This window comes from Zeus faber (assembly GCF_960531495.2).
Source record: "Zeus faber genome assembly, chromosome: 12".
Lineage (NCBI taxonomy): Eukaryota > Metazoa > Chordata > Actinopteri > Zeiformes > Zeidae > Zeus > Zeus faber.
The window spans coordinates 28,895,349-28,908,058 of NC_137196.1; the positions used below are offsets into that span (position 1 = coordinate 28,895,349).

General features: G+C 44.1%; 1 protein-coding gene across 1 annotated transcript in view; it reads right to left on the reverse strand.

The window, feature by feature from the left end:
* The window catches only part of esyt2a (extended synaptotagmin-like protein 2a), a 49,896-nt gene that overhangs the window by 24,079 nt on the left and 13,107 nt on the right, over window positions 1-12,710 (reverse strand). Inside the window, exons 2-6 of the mRNA XM_080011606.1 lie at window positions 8,320-8,361; window positions 5,153-5,287; window positions 4,035-4,111; window positions 3,024-3,096; window positions 909-998 (exon numbers count right to left, since the gene is read on the reverse strand). Of these exons, the coding sequence (XP_079867732.1) occupies window positions 909-998; window positions 3,024-3,096; window positions 4,035-4,111; window positions 5,153-5,287; window positions 8,320-8,361 (417 nt within the window). The remainder of the gene's footprint in view (window positions 1-908; window positions 999-3,023; window positions 3,097-4,034; window positions 4,112-5,152; window positions 5,288-8,319; window positions 8,362-12,710) is intronic.

The following is a 12,710-nucleotide window of genomic DNA, read 5'->3' on the forward strand; positions in this document are numbered from 1 at the left end:
GCACTGCGAGAGGGCCGCCAAATCATTGGCAAAACAGATTTCATTTGTGTCTCCGCCCGAATGTGAGGGAGCAGATCGCCGAGCTCCCTCCCAACGATAACGTTCCTCTTCCTGTGGGAGCCACTAGCACTTCCTGTCCCGCGGTGATAACACGATAACAGAAAGAAGAAGAAATCGATCTGATAAAGGACGTCGGGGAGGGGGGGGGGGCTGAGATATTTGGGATGGATTTTTGGACCAGAGCCAAACGGCGCCCGGATTCACCGGTGCCCGGGCGGAGAATTTAAAAGGGACAGAGCTCCGTCATCTCCGAGATGGAGAATCGCAGATCCAGAAGGATAATGTCATTCCAGTCGCTCTGGAACGCTCCACCTCGACGTTCTACATCTGCCCCTTTCTGTAAACAGCGTCTTCAACTCATATTTGAGGTCTTGCCTTTTTTTTTTTTGGATTAAGCCGTTTAGGTCCATTACATTTCAATTTGCTGCCTTGTTTTTACCTGTTTCTACTTGTTTTTACTTTCTCTGCATTTTCACAGATAAGGCCGTTATTAATCTTTATATATTTGCTTTTTTATTCATTCATATTCAATTGGGTTTCTATTTTAGGCCACTCTGTGAATAACTGTGTGACAATGTGTTTAAAAAGTCATTTATAAATAAAGTTGTTACTTACTTATATACTTTGAGAAAACATATATATATATATATATATATATACTGTATATATGGAGAGAGAGGAAGAGAGCGAGAGAGATGGATATAAATATAGTATATATTTGCAATGCTGCAAATATATGTGTAGCACTGCATTACTATTTCAGGTTGGTCCACATGGGACTCGAACCCGGGACCCTTGGGGTGATTGGGATTGAATAGAGTCTGAGGGTCAAAGGTCACGCTACTCACCGGTTTCTGGAGGAAGAAGACGGACAGCGCCCCCACCAGGGGCATGTCTCCCAGCAGGGGCTCCATCACCACACGCATCACCCCCTGGAGCTGGACACACACACACACACACACACACACACACACACACACACACACACACACACACACACACCACTGACTTAGTGCCGCTGAGCAAGGCAGAGCATTTAGCAGTTATTCCAGCGGCGCTAGTCGTACCAGCGCTAATACTCTACATTTTGATGTTTTAACAGTCTGGGCATGTCTCCTGATGTTCCAGTTCCTGCTTAAATTATTTGCACATGATCCCACGTGGCAAAGATTCCAGAAAGAATAGTGGGTTTAATTCATTTTATGCTTTGCACATGGGTGAAAACACACAACATGGCAGGAGGAGGCGTCCACACAGAACGCCAGGGCTAAAACCACGAGAGCAACCATCCACAGGACCTTCAGTTCAACTTTGTTTGCTCACAGCCCAGCTGTGAGCCGAGCCGATACCAAGTACAAACAACACAAACTAATCTGATCTGTCTCCACGGCGCACGGCGCACGTCCCCCTTGCAGATGAGGTTTTCCAACGGAAAGTTCTTTCCCAAACGAGCTGAATTGTCCCTGAACGTCTGGTTCCGAAGTGACTCATCCAGACTGGCTCGTTAAAACCATGCCAGAGTCTGGCTCTGTTTACGTTCCCCTGAGTGGGTTATTCCTGTTTGAGGGTAAACTGTGTAAAGCAGCAGCGGTCAACCTGCGGCTCGAGGGCCCGTGGAGCCCCCGCGGTGTGGCCCGCCAATGGATGGTAAATGGTGAATTGAATATATATATATTTGAAATACAAATTTTCTAAAATGAATGATTTTATATTGTCAAATTGCTTTACATATTTCCTTTTAAGAAAAGCCTTTATTTATTATTTTCTTTAGTCATATTGGTCAAATCGGTTGAAATATTTAAGCTTTTGTACCATTTTGGGATACTTGGCTTCAGTCTGGTAGTTGCTCTGCAGGGCAAGATGGGATCGCACTGCAATCCACAAATGATACTACTACTGTCGGTGAAGACCCTGGAGCCACTCTCCTTTAGTCTGTTTGTCTATTTATTGAAAAAGGGCCCCATCGGAGTGCGCCACATCAGTGTCTCCGCCCACACAGGCCCCTGGGACGACTCCGCCCGGACCAGACAAACTATAATTACACTTTAATTCCAACATAATTGAATAAATATATAACATACACACATTCTGCTCTGTGGGGTTTAACTCTTACGTAACGAAACAGAGGAAACTTTAAAGGGCTACACACTTTTTACAAAACCGACTAATTTCCTGGTGATATAACATTTTTTGATGGTTAATATTTTCCCTATTTGAAGGTGAGAAAACGACCTTTATTAATATTATTATAACTGAATCTCCTGGTCCCACTGACATTCACAGTAACAAGTATTGTTGTCGAAGTGACTTCATTTTGTTGTATTTCTTATTTGTTGATTGTATTTCAAAAGGCCGAAATACCATTTAATTAACACAGAATTATACAGGATACACAAAAAAAAACACAAAATTAGGTTGCTTTGACAGAAATGTGGGTTGCTGTAATAGTCAGTGTGACCAGGAGCCCATTTTAAAGGAGGTTTCTCCACACATTCTATCAAGACTTCCGAAACCCAAAAATAAGAGACTACTACTAGAATATTAAAAATCTAAAGATGTGATTTATTATCTGGAAAATGGTGGCGGGCAAAGTTAATGTGCTGATTTAGTAAACTGGCCAAAACTTATTTTGACACCATGGTCCTTCAGGCCAGTTGTAAACTTGGGCTTCCTTTAATCTCTCTCTGTCTCTCTCTCGTTATCTCCACTTTCTCCTGTCTCTCTCTCTCGCTCTCTGATCTCAGAGCAGTAAACATGGCCTCCGTCTGAGCAAACACTGGATTGGATAACCTTCCACCTTCACCAGCCTCAGAGTGAGAGTCACGACCCGCGCGTCAAGACAGAGGAGTCTGGGTCGACTGAAAATCTGGTTTTACCCATTTTCTCTTTTTTCACAGAACCAAACCTTAAAGTGTCCTCAAGTAATGCGCAGCCCCCAATATGGCGTTGATCTGCCGCCTCACCTGAATACTCTTAATCCCAGCACGGCAGTAGTACTTCTTGATGTCCACGTCAATTTCTGTGTTCCCCACAAAACTGGAAAGACAACAAAGAGGCTTGGATGTTAAGATCCTGATCCATCACCATGTGCACTAAGATCAGACCTAGCCAGACTGGTCCTGGTCGCGTCCACACTGGTCCTATACAAATTGGTTCTACCTAGACCAGCCTGGTCCCATCCAGACTAATCCTATCTCAAATGGTCTTGGTCTAATCTAGACCAGCCTGGTCCTATCCAAACGGCTTCTATCCAAACTGGTTCTATCTAAACTGCTTCTATCCAGACTGATCCTGGTCCCACCCAGACTGGTCCTGGTCCCACCCAGACTGGTCCTGGTCCTATCCAGACCGGTCCTATCCAGACTGGTCCTATCCAGACTGGTCCTATCCAGACTGGTCCTATCTAGACTGGTCCTACCTAGGCTGGTCCTACCTAGGCTGGTCCTACCTAGGCTGGTCCTACCTAGGCTGGTCCTACCTAGGCTGGTCCAATCAAAATTGGTCCTGGTCCTATCTAAACTGGTTCTATCCAGACTGGTTCATCTCGCAATCTTGGCCTTGTGGTATTTCTCCTTTAATTCTGCCTATTTTCTTTCTTTGGATATTACCACAGAGTTCAAATGACTCCTTTGTATTGACCACTATTTCATCTGCACTGGGTCTTTTATCTTGTCAAAAAAATTTCATTTTAATTTTAGCCCTTTCCATTTTTTTGATCTGCTGTGAAATACATTGGGTTTTCCATATGAATGAAATGCTCCACAAAGCTGGCTTTTCAAAAGCCAAACTACTGGACGAAGTAGTTACTTGATTTATACTCAAGCGCAAGCATGAAACAGACGTTTATTCTCAGCTCGTCCACTTTATGAGCAACAACAGCAATGGAGAGGTCAGAGGTCACAGCCTCCTTAACAATACAATCAGTGTTGCTGTGCACCTTCATGAACCGTGTGTGTGTGTGTGTGTGTTTTCACCTGATCTGCAGGTCCATGATAATCTGTCTTTTATCCACGTTCTCTGTGTAAACTTTCACCCCATTAACTCTCAAAGGCTGGAAGGGAACACACACACACACACACACACACACACACACACACACACACACACACACACACACACACACACACACACACACACACACACACACACACACACACACACACACACACACACACACACACACTAGATTAGTAACTTTTCGGTAAATAAAACAATCAAACAATCAGAAATCATTCAATTAAGTGGTCAAATCAGTGCAGAGAGGCTCTGAAATCCATGAATTATTATCAAGACCTTCCTGGTAATGTGTGCAGCACATTACAAGCTATGGCAGGAGAGGCTGGAACATTTGTTTAACAAAACTCAGAAAACACAGAATGTGAAAGGCTGCTGCTCTGCTCACTCTCTCTGAGTGAAGTAAACACCTGAAGCCTGTGGTGTTGAGGTTCCTACTGTAGGAACATCAAGACCCGAAATCCACAATGTTTATGTTGCTACTGTAGGAACATCAAGACCCGAAGTCCACGATGTTTATGTTGCTACTGTAGGAACATCAAGACCCGAAGTCCACAATGTTTATGTTGCTACTGTAGGAACATCAAGACCCGAGGTCCACGATGTTTATGTTCCTACTGTAGGAACATCAAGACCCGAAGTCCACAATGTTTATGTTCCTACTGTAGGAACATCAAGACCCGAGGTCCATGATGTTTATGTTCCTAATGTAGGAACATCAAGACCCGAGGTCCATGATGTTTATGTTCCTAATGTAGGAACATCAAGACCCGAGGTCCATGATGTTTATGTTCCTAATGTAGGAACATCAAGACCCGAGGTTCATGATGTTTATGTTCCTACTGTAGGAACATCAAGACCCAAGGTCCACGATGTTTATGTCCCTATACTAGGAGCATCAAGACCTGAAGTCCACGATGTTTATGTCCCTATACTAGGAGCATCAAGACCCGAAGTCCACGATGTTTATGTTCCTACTGTAGGAACATCAAGACCTGAAGTCCATGATGTTTATGTTGCTGCTGTAGGAGCGTAAAGGCCTGAAGCCCACGGTGTTGAGGAACGCTCTCCATCTCACCTTGTCGCCCATGTTGATCTTGGTGAAGCAGAAGGAGCCCAGGTGAGGGTTGGCCCCCTTCACCGCCGGCTCAATGGTCTCCCTGAACAGCTTGTCCACAAACTGGCAGATGAAGGGCCACATCTGCTTCACCGTCTGGAGAGAGAGGCAGAGACAGACAGACGACAGAGAGTGAGAACGATGGGTAGGATTTTGAGGAAAGAGTGGAGAGAAAATATAACCCACAAGAAATGCTTTCATGGTCAGGCAACACATCAACTCTGAGATGAAGCAAAATGTGCATTTAGAAACCGGGACATTTCCGACAACAGTCTGCCGGAACAGTCTACCTCCATTTTCTGGATATGCCCACTCCTTTAAACAGCATCTAAAATTCATTTAAGTTTTCCCTTTTTTTAAATTTTAATTTTAAATTTTTTTAACGAAGCCCTTTATCACCATTTCATTTCAATTTGTTTACCTGTTTTAAATGTTTCCTTTCTCTGCATTTTCATAGATAAGGCTTTTATCAATCTTATTATAAGCTGTATTTATCCATTTATTTTCCATTGGGCGTCTACTTCATGCCACTCTGTGAAGAACGGTGCGACACACAATGGAACGGCTGTGACTTGGTGAAGTCGTTCCAGGACAACGAACAAAGGCCACGTTCATCAAAATGACGAACGAGACGGAACAAAGCCACAGCACAGCTCTGTGACTTCTTCTGACAGTTTGTTTTTGGACAACAATGGACTTCTATCGCTTTCCAATCTGGCTCATCCTGGCATTGGCCCGATGGAAAAGTGAGTAGGAGACTGGGGTCTGTGACGATCGCCGCATCACCACCGTACGGCCGTCGCATGACGTCAGCGCCGCACTGACCTCCTTACCGCCCGTTATAGTTTTCTTGCTGGTGAAAGTTAGAGGAGGGTGTGAAATGTAAACACAATAATCATTGTTTAGTTCTCATCATTGACTGTCTTCCATGCTATGTTCAGGGGGAAACTGTTCAGTGAGGGGGACGGAGAATTCATTAAACGTATGGAGAATATACTTTGTGTGCGTCCGATTATTATTCATTATTTCTAGGGCGGTGCACCCCTCAGGATCCTGTCAGTCCAATTGGATTCGGCTGTTCAATGCAGAAGTGAACGGGGCACAGCTCGGCAGGATCGGGGAGGACGGGGAGCTGTGTCCGGAGGATTCACACCAAAATATATATTTATGATTCCCATTATTTATTATTCCTCATTCAAATGTTATCCCTGTGCATTTTTGACCCCCCGCCCCCGCCCTGCTGGGTCGGTAAACCACTGTACCGCACTTATACGTTGCTTTTCACCGCGGTAAGAAACAATTCATACCGTCACGGCCCTAATTGTAGGATTTGGTCTATTCAAAGGCTGTGCCGACAGTAAGAAGAATTAGGGCGGCCTTGTCCTTTAAAACCGAGAACCAGCCAATGAATAAAGCATAAATCAAGTTTTTACTGCCAACCGAGGGCTCTGGGAGTCCTCGGTTGGCAGTAAAAACCTGTAAAAGTCCTTCTCAGATTTAATGAAGACAAAAACCAGAGTTGAAGATGCAGGTTTGCTGCCGAACAGACCGAGCTCTGACCAGCTGGCGATAAATTCACTACCACACTACCAGGCCACACACTGATCGTTTGGATTCCACGCCCAAAGAACCACAGTCAGGTGTTTGTGCTGTGCTGTGCTGCTCTGTGCTGTGGTGCCGGGAGTGAGTCACCTCGCAGAGTATCACAGTTTGAGCGTGAAAAGGCACGGCGCAGTACTGTACAGCAGGGCAGGTTGTCACCAACTGCTCCAATCACAAACGCTCCTCCCCAGGGTCTGGCACCGCCATGAGTATTCTGAACACCTGAGCTCACCCGCTGTGGTAAAATGTGTCGGGGGTATGACAACTATGTCCCACGGAGATTGAGGATCAGGACCTGAACAACTATTCAAGTTATGAATTTTACTCATCGCATGCTGGGGAGTGGTTAAGAGACATAAGTGACAGTTGGAATCACTAATATGAGAACTGAGTAGCAGAGGGGCTGCATTCCATTGTTAAAAAGGTGGTGGATGGGGCACGGGGCTCACGTTATGATAGCAGCATATACGGATTGATTAATGGTTCTTTGAAGTGCCACAGGTGAAAACCATTCAACAGTCTGCTGCTCTCAGCGTGACACCACAGCTTGGCCTGCACCACTGTAATTTGATCATTTTTATAAATGTCCCTTCAACAACAAGTTTCTCTACCAATAACAAATGATGCGCTCATAAACCAGGCTAATTAAAATGTAAACAGCATCTCTTTAATCAGGAAAAAGTGCAACATAAAAATAAATAGGTATGGTATGTCAAACCTTGAAGGACAAGTAGCTTGATTTTAAGATGGAACAGAAGTATTTTCCCCTTGTTGTAATGAGTCCCTTATTCCACTTTTTTGGGAAAAAAAAAAAGTAAAAACTCATCCGGCTCTATTCATCATTCACCAAGTCTCTCCCTCCCTCTCTCTCGCTTGCAAACATTGTACGTTTGCAGCCCATTCTCTTTCACTCTCTTACTACCGCCAACTCCTCGCCTCTCTCCCGGCCTTCTCCATCTTCCTCCCTCTCCGGGGAGACGGTGGTCGTCTAGGAGGCTCCAGCCGCTCGAGCTCCAGATAGATGAGGTCTATTTATAAACCCTGCTCGCTGGCCCGCTGACAGCACTGCAGGTGGAACCAGATACCAGTTGCTGGGATATGGATCGTTTGTCTAAAGGACCCTCCACACGCAGGCGGACTCACCACGCACGCACACGCACGCACGCACGCACACGCACGCACACGCACACACACACACACACACACACACACACACACACACACACACACACACACACACACACACTTTAATTTTCACAACGCCAATCACAACCCACAGCTGATGACCAGGAAGCCAAGAAGGCCAAAAATGGCCAGGATGTGTTCTCGCTCCCCTGGCTGCTAAGTTCACCCCTATATCGCAGCTTTGGTTTGAACAACAGCGACAGGAAACAGGATCCCCCAGTTCGTTCTCCCAAAGAACCACCTGGAAGAACGTACTCTCCCAGATCAACCGTTCTTCAAGTGCTTGATGAACGGACAGAAAGAGGAGTGGAGAAAGGAGGTGCGTGTGGGCAGTGCAGTACCTTGTTCAGCCACTCCACCCTCTCCACATCAGGAAAATGGACCTGGAAAGGGACACAAAAACAGGATTCAATCCGATTGCACCGACGTGCGTACCTTGTATTTGCATGCATGCAAACATTTCTGAGCACAACCCATTTAACAAATTTAGTTTCATTCATGAGCTAGTTTCACATCAATATTTAGATGACAAAAATGTAGCATGATACTGACAAACGTAGAATTCACGGTGACACCAGTGTAAAATCCCCCATAATTGTCCTCACAAATAATCCCAGATCTGCTTCCGGAAGGATCGGGAAGAGGGATCTGCGGGCCACGGAGCGACGGGAGACGCCGCCAAGGCCCAAGCAGCGGAAGCGTTGAGGTGCCGAGTCGTCCCAGACGGAACCCTGGCACAGGCCCGATGCATACGGACGTGCACGCACACTCGCCCGGGTGCAGCGTGGATCAAAGTGCGACCACCCCCTGGGGCACTGACAACGATCTCTTCTCTTCAACTAACTCATCTGGACATATTCCTGGACATATTCCTCCACCCATATCCCACAGATGCATAGTCACAGTTCCGGGTAAATTAACTATCGGAACTCATTCGCAATCTCTTATCTCTCCTCTTTCAAAACCTGATTTGCAAAATATTTGACATAGTCAGAATGAGCTTCACCAGCGCTGCCTGTTGGTTCCTTCCGGAAATACCCTGTTCCCACTGCACCAAAAACCCGCTAACACCCTCTAACAATGGCATCTGTCACCAGTGAAAGGAAAAACTCGTGAACCCAGCTTGGAGCACCCACGCTGCCGCTGCTCCACGCTGCTTCTCCTGTAGTGTTGGGTCGTTCGCGGACGATCCGATTCATTTGAACACCTCAAGATACTTGTTTTTAAGTTGACTGTCGTTGTTTGTTTATGTGCTGTCACCTCTTCTGTTTAGTTCCCAATCACACACCCATTTTGCGGCGTGTTCATGACGTCGAACGTGACGCACCAGAAAAAAAGCGGCATTTCTCCTGGCAATGGGAATGGTGTCAATCGCCTATTTTTAGCGGGTTGCCGGGTGAACCCACTAATATTGGTGTGAGAACTGCAAAACCGGCATCTGTCGATAGATCAATTTCATAGTACGATTATCTTCATGATATAGGATTTAATTTGGATCATTTCTAAATTTTAGAATCCATGCTGCGTTCATGGGAAACTCTGTAAACTAACTTGTTTCGTAAGTGATGATGCGTTCACTGGAAACTGGAAAAAATGTTTTTAATACCCTTGACATTTTTTTTAATCTATCAAAAAGTTATTTGTGTGCATCTTTATTTATTTGTTTGCTTATAAGTGAAAAGTTCTCAAATATAAAAACTTCAATAAAATCTAAGTTTTTCAAATTTCAAGTTTTGGACTTTATGACAAAATATTGGTCAAAACATGCCCCAAAAATCTGGCATCGGTCTCAACGATATGTTTTCAAACTGAACATCAAGGGGATTTTAAGCCGCTGTGAGTAAAGCTGCGACAAAGACAATGTGAAAATGTGAAATTACCAGTTATGCTGTGATGAGGCAATAAGAGGCTCTTGTTCATAAGATGATGCTAGATAACTATTACAGGTGAATGCTATTGCAGTGGCATAAGATAAACAAAAAAAGGCAGTTATTGAATGTTAAGAATGATTCATATGTCAATGAATCCTCATCCTGCCCAAATTGGAAAATTTCACCAGTGTTTTTATTCCTCCACAGCCCGAAAAAAACAAAACCTGTGTGTACGTACTGTATAAACTGTGCTTTGCCCTCCTTTTGAACGACGAGTTAGGGTCTTCAAACAGACACGTGCACATTAAGGAAGATACAAAACACAGTCCTAGCCATGAGGTTCCGCAGAGAGGCTCTCCCCGAGTTTCCCGCTCGACTCCAGGAGTCCCTCCTCCAGATATGAGATCGTACGTCGGGGTGTCTACATGATCTATTTTCAACCTTCCTGGTATCCACCGCATCGCAATACTGAAACATTCAAAACCAATGTTGGACACCAAGACGTTATTCTCTTCATCATCACTAAGGTTTCTACCGCTGGTGGAAGAAAAGGGTTAATGGAGGAACCAACATGGAGGTTGAGGTGGATTTTGGGTTGCTATGGAAGAAACAGCGAGGTGTACATTTATATCAAAATATCTGATGATTAATTCTAATGATTCAGTCATGTTCATAATTGTACATACATTTAATATCTCTTTTTTTGCTCATTTTAGCTTCTCTCTCATCTCTGAACTCAAAATCCAACATCAAATATTCTAATTTCTGAGGTTCATCACAATGAAATATACGGAGACAGACAATACATATGATATATCACCAAAACATAGTTTTTCCAGTTAAATCTCTATTTTATTTCTTGAACATTACCCTGTAAATGTGGGGTAATGTCTCCTTTCTAAGTCATAATTAAGCTTGAAAAACAGCTTTTCAGGATACAATGATGTATCTTTATCCCAGGAAGATTGTACTGAAAGAAGATTCACCATAATGTCGGATATTAATAATAATAATAATAATAATTATTATTATTATTATGTAGGTATGCAGTGCTTTCCTGTCAAACCACACTTGAGGATTCTATATAAAAACTTGAACTTAAGCTGCTGAGAGTAAAGAGGAAGGAATGATTCACGTTCTCTGATTAAAAGATAGAGAATGACTCAGGATGAGCGCCCATTTCCTTTTAGGGTAAACCGGAGAGAGGGAGGGAGACAGGGAGGGGGGGAGACAGGGAGGGGGGGAGACAGAGATAGGCTGTTCATTCTTGTGCAAAGACGCAGGAGAATAAAAAGAACGAGATAGAAACTGTGTTGGAGGAAACGGAAGGAGGTAGAACATGATTTTAGTTTTTTGATGGAAATCCACCATTTCAGTCGATATCTTGAAGAAAATATTCGATTCGATTTGATTTGATTTACTTTATCGACGCCTCTGGCGGGATCCTCGTCCTGGTTTCCTCATGTCTTGCTCGGGGGCATGGGTAGGAGGGTCTCGCCCTGACGTGCATGTATTTAGGGTGGAAGGAAACCGGAGGAAACCCACGCGACCATTGTTTGTTAGACGGACTGACGGACTGACAGACAGACAGAGAGACAGACTGACCGACTGACCGACTGACCGACTGACCGACTGACCGACTGACAGACTGACAGACTGACAGACTGACAGACAGACTGACAGACTGACCGACTGACCATTATTTGACGTTGATCCGTTTGTCTCAGAGGCGTATGTGACATCGACTATAAAACTGTGAAGCTTTACACACCATTAGAATAGTAGAGTGTGTGTGTGTGTGTGTGTGTGTGTGTGTATGTGTGTGTGTGTGCGCGCATACGCACGCACGGTCACGGTCCAACTCTGCTGACAGCTGCTTGCCCAGGAAGTCATCCTTCCATTAAACTCCCTCCCTCCCTCCCTCCCCCGCTCTGTTGTCGGTCTCCCGCTCAGAAGACGCTGGTTTGTTTCCATTCATTCTCAAGTTCTAAAGATCGGTCCGTCACGAGGTGAAATCTGATTTTCTTAGGGATGTAAAGCCGAGGCTTCGGGCATTCAGCTGACGTTCATAGAGCTCTGGAAACATGACACAACGCCCCTACATTCAATTATTGATGACAAGCAGCCCTCAGCTCTGCCGAACCCATTCAGCTCCAGCTCCTCTCTCAGTTTGGCGCTCGAAGGTCGCTTTTCCTCCAACTGCCAAACAAAAAACCCTCAACCTGCTGTGTGTGAGTGTGTGTGTGCGTGCGTGCGTGTGCATGTGTGAGTGTGTGTGCATGATTGTGCACTAAATGGTTCATGGTGAAAGTGCCATAGAAAGTGGAACCTCTTTCAAACTGTGCTCCACAGCAGGCGTCTCACTCATTACACCCTGCATTCGTGGATTTCCTTAGAATACGATGTGTGAGATAAGTGTGTAATAGATCACCATAAAAAAAAAAACTAAAAAAAAAAACATTGGTATATTCTATATTATTCCGTTTTATATTCTCAAAATATTAAATAAAATTGTCTGGATTAATTTGGCATTGTGATTATGAAATAATTAAATATAAATAAAGTATAATCAATTTAAAAATAACTCAAATTATAATATATACAATATATTAAATACATTTGTTAATTAATTTCAAAATCAACAGATTTAACAATATATTATAATCATGTAGCAGATAATCAATATTTAAGATTGAGAGACGACAGCCCTAGGTAAAAAAAAAAAGTGCATTTTGCTGCGAGTGAGAGTGAGATCAGCAGAGAGCTGATCCCAGTCCAGCGTCTGAGGCTGAACTTTGACCCACATCTCACAGGCAGTGAGTCATTACATAACGTTATGATATTAGTATTTAAATGACTAT